The sequence below is a fragment of the Lepidochelys kempii genome, chromosome 1 (genome assembly GCF_965140265.1).
Source record: "Lepidochelys kempii isolate rLepKem1 chromosome 1, rLepKem1.hap2, whole genome shotgun sequence".
In the NCBI taxonomy this organism is placed as follows: Eukaryota; Metazoa; Chordata; order Testudines; family Cheloniidae; genus Lepidochelys; species Lepidochelys kempii.
Window position 1 is genome coordinate 19,874,991 of NC_133256.1, and position 16,473 is coordinate 19,891,463.

The 16,473-nt window shown below is 40.4% G+C and overlaps 1 protein-coding gene across 18 annotated transcripts in view; it reads right to left on the reverse strand.

Annotated features, from left to right (window-relative positions):
• Positions 1-16,473, reverse strand: part of DLG2 (discs large MAGUK scaffold protein 2) — a 1,493,215-nt gene that overhangs the window by 291,017 nt on the left and 1,185,725 nt on the right. For 17 of the 18 annotated variants that reach the window (XM_073336088.1, XM_073336081.1, XM_073336168.1 and 14 more), the window contains one exon: positions 9,839-9,995. In XM_073336088.1, the coding sequence (XP_073192189.1) occupies positions 9,839-9,995 (157 nt within the window). Of the gene's footprint in view, positions 1-1,061; positions 1,080-9,838; positions 9,996-16,473 lie in introns of those variants that run through there. The other variant, XM_073336232.1, reaches the window with a different exon arrangement.

Below are 16,473 nucleotides of genomic sequence, written 5' to 3' on the forward strand. Positions count from 1 at the left end.
TTCTCTCTCTCTCCTTTCTCCTTCTGCCTGGATTAGCTGGCCAAGACTGCATATTTTGCTACATTGCAGAAAACCTATGACTAGAAAGACAATTAAAAGACCTGCCACTGTCACAAACTTGCCAGATTGTGGAGTAGCTGATAAGACGGCATGTTGTGCCTGTGTTTTTCCAGAAGTGAGGTTGCAAGTGAGAGTCAGCACCAGAGACAGAAGCTGCATTTTCTATCTTTGCTGTTCTTCTCTCTCCCGTTAGTGTGGTTGTCTTCTTAGGTAATGGGATCAGACTTTAACAACAGCACTAACCCATCTCAGCTACCTTTTGCTCTTTTCCCCAAAAAGGGCAATTATCATATCTAGTACCCTTCAAACATGGGGTTTTTTCCTTGCAAAAATTCTCTCCAGCTAAAGGAAAGGGAACAGGATATAGCTAAAATGAAATAATAAAATAAATAATAATAAAGGTAATACTTTACCTTTCAAATGCTTTCACTTTTTTCCCTTCTTTTCTGTATACAGATTTTAATGGCATTCACCATGGAGCTAAGAAAGCTCCCAAGGTTGTATCCCAAACCTTGTTTAAAACTATTTAAGGCTGGACAATGAATGGTTTAACACCTTTGATTTTTTGGATCCTTTTATTCCATCTAAATAAACACAACAACCACCACCCCTAACCCATCTAGAAGAGGGCTTATGGAGTAAGACAGACATATCCTTTTCCTTCCTCTACCCAGCACCTGATCTCTCCACCCAAGCAGAAGCTCTTCAGATGTGCAGGAGGTTGGTGAGCTCAGCTCTAGGCTGTAGATAAGTATCTACACTCCCCTCTTTTGAGGCAGCAGTTCTGCTTCTCTCCTGTGACAACAGTTGCCATGTGGCTCCTAATATACAGGGCCCTTAAGTACTGCACGGATGGAGCTTACATCTGTGTTTGCAGATGTTAAATCCTCCAACTGCAGCACCTACTGCATCTGGGGACATACTAGCCAGCCTTGCAGCAGCTGCTTTTACAAAAAGAACAACTGCCTTGGATGGTGGGGAGTTGATATTTTGGATGTTACCTTGGAGATCCATCCCATGGGGTGGAGGAGAGATAAGCTGCACATCTGGAGAGAGGATGCTGAGACTGGAAGAGCTGGTGCTGGCTGTGGAGTAGTAAATGGAAGAAATATCTGGTGCTGGGAGAGAGAGACAACAGGAAAGAAAGACTGTGCTGCGTGGGTGGGGGAAGAGAAAAGGAAGGGGGAGATGTAGTAGCATCCATCTTTATTCCTCTTTAACGTCTCTGGGGTTTGCATGGGTGAGGGGGAAGGAGCAGCATGAGATGGCCATACTTCAGTGGAGGAGGCAATTCAAAATTCTGATGGAGACTAAAGTATTTACAGCTTCACAAAGTGGTGCTGACAATGGTGGGGAGAACTACAGCCTCTGGTTGGTCTCAGTGATCTGGGAGTCCTGGGGGCCAAATCCCCCTCCCACTCACATGGAGCAGGAGTTCTCAAACCCATTCCTTGCTTAGACCCTCTCCCTGCCTTTCCATATCATGAGGATACACCCTCCCATTCAGCAATAAGGGAAGGACAGGATGATCACTCCCCTCCACCCCAGACCGAGCAGGATGGACTGATTTATATCAAAGTGATTTATATCACCAATTCTCATCATGAATTTAAACCTCTATTTAAATCACTAATTTTAATCATGTTTTTCATTTGTACTTTATTTTCCTAATGAAACTGCATCTCATTTGTTGGTAACCATGTAGCCTTTACAGTAAATTTGGTGCTTTGTTTTGATAACCAGGTGAATACACTAAAAACATACACACATTTATTTAAGCAATTACATATCTTAACTTAAAAATTAAGATTCTAAATAAATGTAACTTTTATTACGTTAGAAAATGGTGAACGATGAATTTCTTATTTACTAATGGTTAATTTTTACGTGCAATTTGTGTCAAGCTCTATTTGTATGGAAATTCAAATTCTATTAAAAACGCACAAAACCAACATGTTATTTATTTAGTTCTGATTAAATAAAACTACCTTAAATGTGCTGGATACATAAGAAAAAAAACACTTTATCAAACCATGTTTTGCATTTAAAGCTAACTTATTCATTTTATTTATTAAACAAAGGAACTATTAGTTGTAGGTCGTGAATTGAACTGATTTCTGGACTATGTCATTCAAGATTTTAGAACTAGTAGATCTCGTCCTCAATATGTTACACTATTAAAATCAGTTATGGTCATATTTTTGTTCCTAGATTGGAGAAGGAAAACATGCTTTCGAGATTTTTCATCTTTCAGTTGGTTTCTAAATTTGAATGAACTAGTCACTGATCTGAACTAACTGAATAAACTAAAATTAAGACAACATTCTCTCTGCACGTGCTGCCAAAAACAGGTGGAGCACTTCTACAAACTCTGGTTCCAAGTGCTGGCCAGTGGCTTCCTGCAGTTCAGTACTTGGATTTTCTTTAAAACTTCAGCAACAAAATGTGTACTTGCTTCACATTACTTTTTATTTAATTAAAATGATTTGAATAGATCATAATAAGCTTATATGTCAAGTTAAATTCAAATTTAATTTTACATAGTTTAAAATACCTGTATTTAACTGAAAAAAAATCTGATATAAATTTTAAAAAATCCGATTTAAAAAAACGTATTGATATTTATCCACCCTGACCCACCGCCGCCCCCCCAAGCACCTGTTGGGACCTATGGTCTACTAGTCCGTCATAATGAGAGCCTCACTGAGTTTCGCTCCCCTAATCCTCCTGCCCTCTTGCTATATCCAACAGCATTTTGCAGCAGTAGGGGGCATTAATTCCCAGTTTCTTGGCCAAACCCCAACTAAAATAATTACAATCTGTCTCCTTAAATTTCCTCTTCATTTTCAAACAAATAAAGGTACATTCATTTCTAGTTCTAAACTGTCAATCCGTTCTGCACTATAAACCATAGCCATGCTTTACCTCAGAGATGGCTTCATTTCAGAAGTGAACCCTCTGTACAATCTGCACCCCGTACATCCCCTCTGAGTGGGATTTCACCCCTGTATATGAGAGGAGAATTTAGCCCTCCATCTGTAAAATGTTACAGTATAACACCCTCTCCCCACCATCACCACACCATATACATTTAAGGTGAGATTGTGTATAACAGGATCGGAGTCAGGCCCTTTGGGGCTTTGCAAAGATTGTACTCCAAGGTGTTCTACCTATCCTGGTATATATCACAGAGAATGCCAGTCAGCTTTGCAGACAGGACCAGTTTAAAAGATCATGAAAGTAGGCACCTCTTAAAATCAACTCCCGTCTGCAAAGGCCACAGATATTCACATGTGGAGTACAGGCTCACCCCAGGACATGGAGTTTATCTGTCAGGTTCTGCTCTTGCTGTAGGTAATCCAGCTCCCTGACAGGCAGTAGCTAGGTCAATGGAAGAATTCTTCCATTGACCTAGCGCTGTCTACCCCAGGGGTTAGGTCAGTATAGCTACATCCCCATGCTCCTGAGAGACATAGCTATGTTTTCAGTGTAGACCAGCCTTTAGGTACTCATACAGCCCCTACCACAGTATCAGAGCACCTCAGAATCTTTAATGTATTTTCCTTCCCTATACATTTGTGAGATAGCACTTTCCTATTACCCCCAATCTGCAGAAGGGGAACTGGGGCACAGCAAGGTATGCATCTTGCCTGAAGTATTCTGAAGTCTATGGCAGACTTGAAACCAGGTTTCACATGTCCCAAGCTAGCGCCCCATTCAGTGAGCCACCATTCCTCTCTGAAGGAAATGCCGACCAAACTTAGTCAGTCATTTGATAAATCAGGGTTGTTATGTTTAGATGAAATAATTTTTCTTTCATCTTCAGATAGGGAAGGGTGCTTGTGAGGGGTATACAACTAAGAATACTGGGAAAGGGGGACTGGCTAAATCTCTGCTGACATTAAGTCTGGGACCCTGCATCAGCCAATGGTCTAATGTCAGTCACCTCTGGAAGTGGCTTGTGCAGTTCGGCATGAACTTTGCTTGGTTTGAGTACGGAGGAATGGATTTATAATAGCTATGTTTGAGACTCAGCGGTGCCTTGCTTTATGATTGCCTGGGGAAATACATTAAGTCTAATTTGGTAATAATTTCCATCCGATGCTGCTGAGCGAACAAATCAACTACTTGCATGCCAAGTAAATGCCAAAGCAATGGTGATATGTTTCACAGGTGCTTTTGAGCAAGGTTGCTGTGAAACACACAGAAATCAAATTTAAAAATTCCACTGCTGCAGCATTACAGCCTATTATTTAAGTCTATTTAAAAATAAATATAAATGTCAAAGATACTTTTCTGAGTTGTGTCTGATGTGCAGAAGTTGTGAACAGGCCATACTGGGAAAGACCCTGATTTTACATTTGCTTTTGCAGGCAATGGTCCCAGATAATATACATTTAAATGTTTATTGCGATTTTTTAAAGCCAGTGAGGACTAAAATCCCTACTTGTGACTTGTGTTGCTTACGCTACTTGAGCTCTGTTTGTCTCATATGGCCAAAGAAGCAGCAAGCATGGTTGGAACAGGATCTTACTGATGAGATCTAGCTACATATTCCCACCATGAGTTTTATTTGCTTTCATATTTGAATTAAGCGATGTAAATATAAGAGGACTGAAGTTTTAAGTACTGTAAAAGCTAATACCAATAATTTAAATCTGATCCTCAGATGCATGGAGAGCCAATGCAACTATAGCAAGGATGGCAAGATAATACAGAGCAATGGAACAAATGTGTCATGAAAATTTAAATTGACTGGAAACCCATGACAGATGAACCAGGAAGGGCAACCAAGAAACTGTGACAATGATCCAGTTGAGATATGACTTACATGATTAAGCCTGAATCTCAATGGCAAAATGCTATTAAACACATGCAAATTTTGTGAACGTTAAATAAATGTATCCAAGGCTTGCCAGCATCATTAAACTAAAAGATCAGTAGGCTGGAAATGATCATCAATTTGCATGAATCTTTCAACATGTGCAAAACTCAGCGACACGCCATAATGGGAAGCGGATGTCTTCCAAATTGTAAAGTCAGCACACACACACCTGCCTGAAAGTTTTCACCTGCTCATGATACAAGTAAAATGATAGTCACTGAAACAGATTAGAGAAACAATATTTCTTCTTTATACTTTTTCAGTTTGTTTAGGTCTTTCTGACAGTAACAAGATTGCTTGTAAAACTACAACATATCTACCTTAGATACTTACATGGCCCCCCCTCACGCTCTTTAATGCATTTATCCTCACAACATGCCTGCGAGGTAGGGAAGTGCCATTATCCCCTGTGACAGGCTGGAGGGAATGTCTGTGTCATCTTATGAATTCCAGTTCTGTTTTGTGAACACCACATGGTATTTCAAACTCCCTTTTGAATGTAACTTTAAGCATACATTATGTAGCAGGAACTTGACTCCTGGTGCACAGAATATATACCCATGGGAATCTGTGACAGAGCAACCATCAACACTGAATGGGTTTGTTTATGATGTTAGCTAAGACATGGTAAATAACACAAGGTAAAATCCTAGTCAAGACATGGCAGTTTGCAGTTTTAACACAAGTTAGCACATCAAGCTAAACCCTAGGCTTCCCCATTGCCTTTACCTCGACCTGCTAAATTGTGTTAAACTACAAACTGTCCTGTCTTCACTGGGATTTCACCTCATGTTACTTTCTGCACGCCAGCTAACATGAGGGAAGAATACACTTTTTCCCCCAAAGAAAGCAGAAAAGAGAGCATACAGAGATGTTTAGACAACATGAACAGGTAAGAGATCCAAAAGAAAAAAAGAGAGATGCTGAGAAAACAGCACGGGACCAAAAATCCACCTACTTACTGAAAGATGGTTACACTCTTTCAATCGACGGGATGGATGAAGTGTAACACTATGGCCCTTCCCACTTCAGGTCAATAAACAATCATATAGCTTCAGCTGTCCTCACCCTGCAGAATAGCATGCCCTGGCCTAGTTCCAGGTTGGATAATTACATTTTGACTATTGAAATCCCATGGCAGTTCCATCTTTATTTATACACATGACATTATATAATACAGGGGTAGGCAACCTATTGCACATGTGCCAAAGGCAGCACGCGAGCTGATTTTCAGTGGCACTCACGCTGCCCGGGTGCTGGCCACCGGTCTTGGGGGCTCTGCATTTTAAATGAAGCTTCTTAACATTTTAAAATCCTTATTTACTTTGCATATGACAAAAGTTTAGTTATATATTAAAGACTTATAGAAAGAGACCTTCTAAAAACATTAAAATGTATTACTGGCACCCGAAACCTTAAATTAGAGTGAATAAATGAAGACTCGGCATACTGCTTCTGAAAGGTTGCCAACCCCGGATATAATAGTTGCAAAGCATTTGGGATCCTTCTGTATGACAAGCACTATCTGCATGTAAAACACAATCTTGGTATGTTCAAGATGATCTCCCTTTAATTGCTCAAAATTCATTTGCCTGGGACCAGCAGGATATGTGAACTCTCCACAAAGGCTGGCCCTGCTCCCTTTCTATAATCTATTACAAATTCACACAAGTAATCAAGGACAAAAGATTCCTATACCTGCTGGCTCTAACTTGATTTTGCTAGAATGGTTTGCATGGTGTTCCCATGGAAGTCCAGAGAATCGCACCCACAAAACTGAGAGGAAAGATGGTTCAGTGATTAGGGAGCTAGCCTGGAACTTTAGAGACCTGGGTTAAATTCCCCACTCTGCCACAGGCTTCTTGTGTGATCTTGGGCTAGTCACTTTGTCTCCATGTGTAAAATGGGGATAATAGCACTTCCCTCCCTCTCAGGGGTACTGTGAGTTTAAATTAATTAAAGATGATGAAGATCACCCTTACAGGCTCAGCATAGTGATGAGGGCCAAATAAAATCAGATTTACATAGTATCAGGCCCTGGGATCGCACAGTATATCTTCATTATTCCATACCATCAACTATTCTAGGAGGATACTTTGTGGAAAGTTTGATTGTGATTTAAAATCCTCTTTATACAGAACACTCAAATCATATGTTCAATTATTGTGTACACCTTAAAACAAACGCTCTTTTTCTTAATTGCACACTATCAATATATCCATGAAAGAATTATAAAGATGTTAATGAGACTATGTCTGCAAAATATAGCCTAAGGCTACAAAAGCTTTTACCCATTAAAAATTTGAAAATGAATTGCAGAGCTACCCTCGAATTCATTACAAGCACAGACATAATGAACAAGATGTAGCTAAACTTCTTATATTGGAAATTTGCTAATTAGCTCAACATACACTAGATGGAGCTCATGGTCTAGACTGCCAAATCCCAATACTACTTCCCACAAAGGAGGAAACAAAAAAGATAAAAGCTCTCTCTGCCTCTGTCTATCCTGTTTGGAACAAAGTGTATGCAGGAGGAAGAACGAACATTAGGTACTTGATGTAAAAGATTTGATTACTAGGCCTTTCTATAGTTGCATTCACATGAGCATGCTAAAGAGTGGCACGGCAGGGAAGGAAAAGGACATTGCTAGCCAAGCGATCTTTTCTGAGAAGATGCTGATCTGTAGTTATGGAGCTGAGCAGGCCAAAAACCAGACAGGGTATAATAAAGTGCTGTTTAATCAACCAGCCACAGTATTAAACTGTGAATAATGAAAGTGGTCTCTGTAGCTTGCAAGGAACAGAAGTATGTTAAAAGGTACCCTCTCTTTTTTCCCTAGTCTGAGCACTCATAAGCAGCTGCACTGCCTCACCTCATTCAAACAATGAAGGATCAAAAGTGCCTTTATAGGATGCCACTCACAATTTCAGAAAAACAGCCACAGCAGAGTACTAAAATATACCAGGTGAGAGCCTACCCTCTGAAAAAGATGCACAAACGTATCTGAGGGCAAATTTGACCCACAGTATGAATCATAAAATAAAATATGGAACATTGACTATTGGTTAAAAAAGTTTAAAGGACCTAAGTGACTTAGGAACTGAGTCCCATTGATCACCAGTGGGGACAAAAGACCTATCTGGCTTTAAGATTAGACTTTATAAGTTTATGGGGGAGATGGTATGATGGGATAACATGATTTTGGCAATTAATTGATCTTTAACTATTCATGGTAAATAGGCCCAATGGCCTGTGATGGGATGTTAGATGGGGTGGGATCTGAGTTACTACAGAGAATTCTTTCCTGGGTATCTGGCTGGTGAATCTTGCCCATACGCTCAGGGTTTAGCTGATGGCCATATTTGGGTCGGGAAGGAATTTTCCTCCAGGGCAGATTGGAAGAGGCCCTAGAGGCTTTTCGACTTCCTCTGTAGCATGGGGCACTTGCTGGAGGATTCTCTGCTCCTTGAAGTCTTTAAACCATGATTTGAGGACTTCAATAGCTCAGACATAGGTAAGAGGTTTTTCGCAGTAGTGGGTGGGTGAGATTCTGTGGCCTGCCTTGTGCAGGAGGTCAGACTAGATAATCATAATGGTCCCTTCTGACCTTAGTATCTATGAATCTATGAACCAGCACAATTTAGGCTTCTGAATCTCTTCAGCACTTTCAAAAATTCTACCTGAAATGTTCACAAAGTGATAACATAATATTCTATAAAACTATATTATATTGTCACAAACAAACATGCAATTTTAAGCCCTTGGTGTGGCAATCCCAGTTCAAGCAGGAGAGACAATGATGATAAGCAAACGATAAATGGCTACACAGAGTGTTCAGCCCCCACAACTGCAGCCAAAATTTCACAATAAGTGGGCAGGTTTTCAAAAAAAGCTCAGTTCCATTTTAGAACCTAAAGAAGGCCCAGGCTTCCAGAAGTGCCCAGCACTTCATTGTGAGCTGCTTGAATAGATTTTCAGAAGAACTTCACACCTTAATATGCTGAGCTTTATTTGAACATCTGGCCGTACGCGTCACAATGAGCTACTGGGTGCTTTTGAAAGTTGGACCCTTATTGGAGACTACATCTATACTGTGAGCTAGAGGCGTGATTCCCTTACTCCCAAATACATATTCACACTCACAACAAGCTAGCATGAGTGTAAATAGTAGCACAAGTAATGGCAACGGAGGCATAGCTTAGCCGTGTCAAGTCATGGGGTAAGGGCTGGTTTGTACTCTGGACAGCTAACCCACATCTTCACTGCCGCTGCCCATGTTGCTGTGGCTAAACTGCTATTTATACTCATGCTAGCTTGATGAGAGCTGGCACAAGTGTGTCTACGCAAGCAATGGAATCACACCCCTAGCTTGTAACATAGACAAAGCTTGGGTGTCTAAAGGGGCATTGGGCTGGTTTGAAAATCTTATCCACTCATGTCTATCATCTTCCCAATCCAAGGGACCACAGGGTTATTAGTTTTATATACTATGTTATATAAAGATGGATATACGTTCACACGTGCAATGTGATCTAAAGCTTTATAGCATGAATTTGGAATGACCACATTACTTTTTGTGGCAAAACCCTGAGTGAGTTATGCAGGCCTTCCCAAAGAAACGCTACTAAATCTTTTACAGCATACCTCACCATGTATTCTGTACAGTGTATGTCATGGGGTCTAAAAAATAAAATATAATCTTCCAAACATTTTAATCCCTTCCTGATACTATTTGGGGCTGGGAAGGGGTCCATTCTTTTGTTCTATGGGTGAAACATCGAATGAAAAGCCAAGGTTATGTTTTCCAACACACAAAAAGACAACCGACAACACACAAAAAGACAACCAACAAGAACTAGTAATTGGCCAGCAAAAATGACAGGTACTTACAGATAAAATTTGATCTCCTCTCTGCAACTCTCCACTGAGATCTGCTGGTCCACCTGCTAGGATGAAGGATACGAAAATGCCTTCCCCATCTTCTCCTCCCACAATGTTAAAACCAAGTCCCGTGGAGCCTTTGTGAAGGATGACTTTCCGAGGCTCCCTGTATAGAAACAAAATGGCATTGCTTACCCATTCGGATACCGTATATGCACCACTCAGCATCTCTGTCACATTACTTTTTCTTTAAGACAAAATAACAGGCTAGTACCTAATAAAACCATTAATAAATTAGATAAGTGTATTCACTGGGGAACAGGCATAGTGTCCTATTTTTTTCAAGACGACAACTGAACATTTCTACCTATTAATTTACCCCATTGTAATGTATTTCACTAAGATAAATGGTGGATTTCTGCGATAAGACATTTGACACATTTATTTACACCAATACTATATATAGCATTGGTAAACAATCGACATTTTTATAGTGTGTCATCTTTTATGCTCTGGGTCATGCTAAAAATAAAACCTAAAAACAAACAGAGAAAAAACATAGTACATACAAAGGGAAGCTTGTCCAACTCTGCCCTAGCTGGATCAAGTAACATCAGTGTTTTATATCACCAAGTTGAAAGCAGAGAATCTTACAAGAAAGTCTGGTTTGACCTTGTCAGGAATACAATTCTGTGGGCACACATAACTGCTTTATCACCCAAGCGGACTATGGGTATTTTTACTGTTTTCAAAAGTTGCTCAAAATTATGCAATCAATAATACCTAGCTCTTATATAGCACTTTCCATGAGTAGAGCTCAGAGCACTTTACAAAGGAGGTTACTATCATTATCCCCATTTTTCAGATGGGAAACTGAGGCACACTGCAGTGAAATGACACACAGCAGGTCAGAGTCAGAACTAGAACCTATGTCTCCTATTTCCCAGTCCAGAGCTCCAACCACTAGGCCACACCACCTTTTATATATATAAAAAACACATACAACTCATATTTTATTAAGTGGTGCTCAGTACTTTGCAGAACCTAGTGTTGAATACTGTGTTAATAAAACACATAACAATATTAAAAGGAACTTCATTCCTTAAAAAAGTCTACCCAACATTTGAAAAATAAAATGTATCTTCCAGATAGTTGTACCCAGTATTATCTAAAATACAGTTTATCCAGTTTATGGGATGATCATACATTTTCATAAAAGCTTCAGGCTCTTGGGGCTTTGGAACAATGCTAAATGAGTTCTGAAATGCTTCCAGTGTGGTTCATATTTTAGTGGAGAGATTATTTTGTGGATAACCTCCCCTCCCATCTGTGACTCCCTAATATCCAGAGGCACAATCTGACTTCAGTGCAGTGTTTTGTTCTTTATGGAAAATATTAACCACATTGGATAACATTTTCAAAAGCTTCTTAGTAATTTCACAGCCTAAGTCCCTTCTTAAAAGGGACTTCTAAGGCACTTAGCTGCTTTTGGAAATTTTACACACTGTCTACTTTTGTTCTTCCCCATCTGTCCAATTTCCCTCAGTTGAAAACATCATGTGATCAGCCACTTCTCCCCAGATGGCAATGAACCACAGTTTCAGAGCCTCTGATTTACAAAGGATCAAAATATCTATTTCACAGATCTTCTACCTCTACCTTCGCTTCAGTACAATATCCCCTAAAACTGTAGAATGAACTTGTAGGAATTCCCAAGACTAACTGGTGACTTATTTTCTTGATATTACAACAGCAATACTGTCGGATATGAAAGGGAAAATGAAGCATCAAATCCCCAAACTACCCCTTTCTGTGAAAGAAGTAGTTGCTTTCTGTATCGTGCCTCCAAACCAAATACTTCTTTCAATTATTCCCATCATTCTTTTAAAGCGGCTGGAGAAAGGTACAAGAGCGATCAGCCTGGAAATTGACATTCTCTGTTCACTACCTCTGATAGCATGTACTCATCTCTCATGAGTGCCCTCTGGTCAAGTGTGTGTAAGCCTCAACTTTCATGCCCTGTAGCCCTCCTGGGGCTTAGGTCCTTAATTAATCCTGTAGTCTATCAATGGTCTCGGCCCTGGTATCAAGCCGTACTCCAGGGCTTCCCTCCTGGAGGCAATGTCCTCGCCCTCTCTGGGCCTTTCAGGCCCCAGCTCTGCTGCTGGGCCACTAAAGGGTTCAGTTCCTCTTCTGGGGTGCTTCTAAGTCCAGGCCATTTCACGCAGTGGCTAATGGTGACAGGGAGACCCAGGCCCACCCACTACTCTGGGTCCAATCCCAGGGACACTGCAGATAGAAGCCATCTGCCATGACCCTTTATCTAAGCTGCACTGCTGCTCTGATTTCCTGGGCCACTTCCCCACAGCCCAACCCCTTCTTCATCCTTACCTCAGGGCCTTGTCCTGGTTGAGTCCCAGCTTCCAACCCAGGGTTCCTTCTCGCTCCCTCCAGCTTCTGCCAGCACTGCTGTGCCTGAGGCCCTGTAGCTCCCTCAGCTAGCCAAGCACACCACCACACTCCTCCAGCTCCAGCAAGGAACTACTCTCACTCTGGCCCTGCAACTCTTGTTATACTAGCCTGCTGGGTCCTGATTCGCTGTGTCCCACACAGCCATTTTAGGCAGCCTGGAGGTCCCTCTCCACTGCCCTTTTCTGGGGTGGGGTGTGGTAGAGTCATGAGGCCTGCAGAAGGGGGTCTCAGAGGGTCAAGTATACTCTGTCACACCATGGAACAGGTATAGTGTGTGCAGGTGAAAGTCTCCAAATCCCTTTAACAGTCCTCTGAGCTGTCCAGTCGCTCTGTGATTCACCTAATCTAAACATTAATCCTAAAGGCTGCCTGCAACACAGTAACAAGTTACTCACTGAAAATACTGTCCACACTGTAGCTTGCCTAAAGCCAGCTGCATTTGTTCATCCTCCTGTAATGACTTGCTCCCTTGTACTAGCTGCTAAACTAAATTTAGGGCTAGAATTGTGATATGCTTTTCAATGTACTGCAGTAGAAACGAGCAATTTTCAATCCTGTGGACAACTAAGTTTGTAAAAGTGTATGGAAGCATCTCCTTCCAAAACTTGCTAATATACTTAATCTACTATCTGATTGGTCCTCAAACGTTTTCAGATCAGAATGTACCAAAACGACCGGTTCAAAGCATGAAGGCTACAATCTGTCCCTAGTCCTGCAAACATTGAAATATGTGCTTAGCTTTACTCATGTATGTAATCCCATTGGAGTTAATGGGACTACACGAGTGAGTCATGTTACTCAGGTGTTGATGTGATTGCAGAATCAGGGCCTCTGTCTTTAGAAATGAACTCCTATTGAAATTAGTGGGAGTTTGCCTGAATAAAGGCCCATTACTGACAATCATACAGTGACCTTAGTCTCATGATCATTTTCAAGTAAACTGCCTCCTGCTGATTGATTCTTGTGTTTGATTTTTAAAAACAGACAAAAACAAAGGAGCATTTTTTGTAATGTTCTCGTATAAAGGAAACTGAACCCTTACTGGGAGGTATTAATCATGCTCTACATGGCCTCCCAGTTTCCATCTCTTTCTTTATATTGGGTAGTAAGAGAACAGGTCACAAAATAGAGCTCTGAGAAAAGCTACATGTTGTTCAGTTTTTTTATAGCCTGGGGATTGTTTATATACTAAAGGTCAAGTATTTCTAATGAACAGAGAGATAAAGATTCTCTCTCTTGGGTTGCTGCCATTCACTGATTACATAGCAATGAATTTAGCATTACCATGGACACGTGAAAGTCAGATTTAACATAATTCAGGTCTTTTGGGTTTAAATGGATTCAGATATCAGGCATTTACACAGATAGTATTGGCTAATGGCTAGAACACTGGATTAGGCCTCGGAAGACCAGTGCTCTAGTCCCAACTCTAACTCTGGTCCTACTTGGTTATCTTGGGCAAGTTATTTCAACTCTCTGTGCCTCAGTTTCCCAATCTGTAAAACAGGGATAATGATGTTTACTTCCTTTGTAAAGCACTTAGAGATCTATTGATAAAAAGCGCTATATAAGAGCTAGGTATTATTATTTACTTGGACATTTAACATTGAAAAAATGCAGTGAAGCTGAACAAACATTTCTATACAGCATCCAGGTGAGAAATCAGACTCATAGTCCCTGTTCAGTTTAGTATTAGTGTATATGACAGGCAGCTTGGGGATCCAAATGTGAGCACCCAACACTATAGCCAAAATAGGTAAATACAGTTGGGTATTTACTGGCTACTAATCTATACAGTTTGACAAAGAGCTGGCTCTGTTAATAATCAATGCCATCTGACCAAGTCAGCAGCTTTATGACTGCAACCCTGACAGCACTGTTTTGTTATTCTGCCTTCTTGACAGCACAATTCACATTTTGTTCTTGGGTGATTATCTTCTGAGAAAGCTCAAACAGTGATGGGTAAAATGTCAGGAGCTGTGATTAGAACACAGGAGTTCTTGGCTTTCAGTCTTCCATGCAATCTATTTTGTTCCGTTTCAGTGCATCTTGCAGAGTCCTAGAAAGAGGCTCAATAATAAAGCACTTTACTTTGGGGAAATTCACTAATATTGATATTGGAAAAATTATGGGAAATGAAGGATGCTAACCAATTTTCAGATATCACAAGTAATTGGTAGGTATTATGGATTTAGCAAATAACAATGCATGGTACCTACACATTGTCTTTTATCAGAGGACAGCAAAGCACTTTTATAACAATAATAAATTAAACCTCACAGCAACTCCTCTTAAGTAGTTAAACTGAGGCAGAAGAAGAATGGGTGACTTGCCCAAGGTTAAATAAATAAATACATAAATGAGCCAGTCACAGGGCTGGAAACTGAACCTTAAACCTTAAATTCAGTTCTATGCTTTAAACATCAGACCACATTCCAGGCACCAAGTAGGTATTATGTTTTAATATGTACTTGAGATTATCTGTTGCTAATAACGTGGGAAGCGACTAGTCAAGCATCACTTTAGTCGAGTTCCAAAGAAAGAGTTAAATATGGAGGGACTAAAGGTTGGCTTCTGACATATTTAACTTTATTCATCTGGCATATAAATTGCTCAATTTAGAGTTATCTTCTTTTGAAATGATGGATGATTAAAGATAACTGGGAACAGGAGCTTCAGTTGTCATGGTCCAAGGGGGACTTGGAGAACATCTGGAAAACGACATTAGGAAAACTTCACTCTCTCTCTCTTCTATTAATATTTTATAAGAACAGAATTCAAACAGAACAGAGTAGAATGCAGGTATTTGCTTAATATTAAGTAATGGAGATCCTCAAAGAATGAAACAAGACAAGAGGCTATTGTGCTGGTAAATATACAATAAGCTTAATGGATTTTTAATGAACGGAAATAATAAACCGTAGTTTAGAAATGGTAAGTTTTCCTTATAGTAAACAAGCCGAGTAGAAAGTACTATTTGCCTACAGAAACACAACAACCAAAGGAAAGCAAGAGATAGTAATTTCAAGTAACAGATTGATATTTAAAAATCATATTATATTCAGACACTAGATGGGGCTATCCAGCTATTGTAAAGCCACACTCAAAAGATCAGACACCTGTTTTTTCAATAAAAAGAAAAGGAATACTTGTGGCACCTTAGAGACTAACAAATTTATTTGAGCATAAGCTTTCATGAGCTACAGCTCACTTCATCGGATGCATTCAGTGGAAAATACAGTGGGGAGATTTATATACATATAGAACATGAAACAATGGGTGTTACCATACACACTGTAACAAGAGTGATCACTTAAGGTGAGCTATTACCAGCAGGAGAGCGGGGGGGGGGGGGGGACCTTTTGTAGTGATAATCAAGGTGGGCCATTTTCAGCAGTTGACAAGAATGTCTGAGGAACAGTGGGAGGTGGAGGGGGAATAAACATGGGGAAATAATTTTACTTTGTATAGGTTTCAGAGGAACAGCCCTGTTAGTCTGTATTCGCAAAAAGAAAAGGAGTACTTGTGGCACCTTAGAGACTAACCAATTTATTTGAGCATGAGCTTTCGTGATGAAGTGAGCTGTAGCTCACGAAAGCTCATGCTCAAATAAATTGGTTAGTCTCTAAGGTGCCACAAGTACTCCTTTTCTTTTTACTTTGTATAATGACATATCCACTCCCAGTCTTTATTCAAGCCTAAGTTAATTGTATCCAGTTTGCAAATTAATTCCAATTCAGCAGTCTCTCCTTGGAGTCTGTTTTTGAACTTTTAGGTCTGTAATCGAGTGACCGAAGAGATTGAAATGTTCTCCGACTGGTTTTTGTATGTTATAATTCTTGACATCTGATTTGTGTCCATTTATTCTTTTACGTAGAGACTGTTCAGTTTGACCAATGTACCTGGCAGAGGGGCATAGCTGGCACATGATGGCATATATCACATTGGTAGATGTGCACGTGAACGAGCCTCTGATAGTGTGGCTGATGCGATTAGGCCCTATGATGGTGTCCCCTGAATAGATATGTGGACACAGTTGGCAATGGGCTTTGTTGCACGGATAGGTTTGTGGGTTAGTGGTTCTGTTGTGTGGTGTGTAGTTGCTGGTGAGTATTTGCTTCAGGCTGGGGGGCTGTCTGTAAGCAAGGCCTGTCTCCCAAGATGTGTGAGAG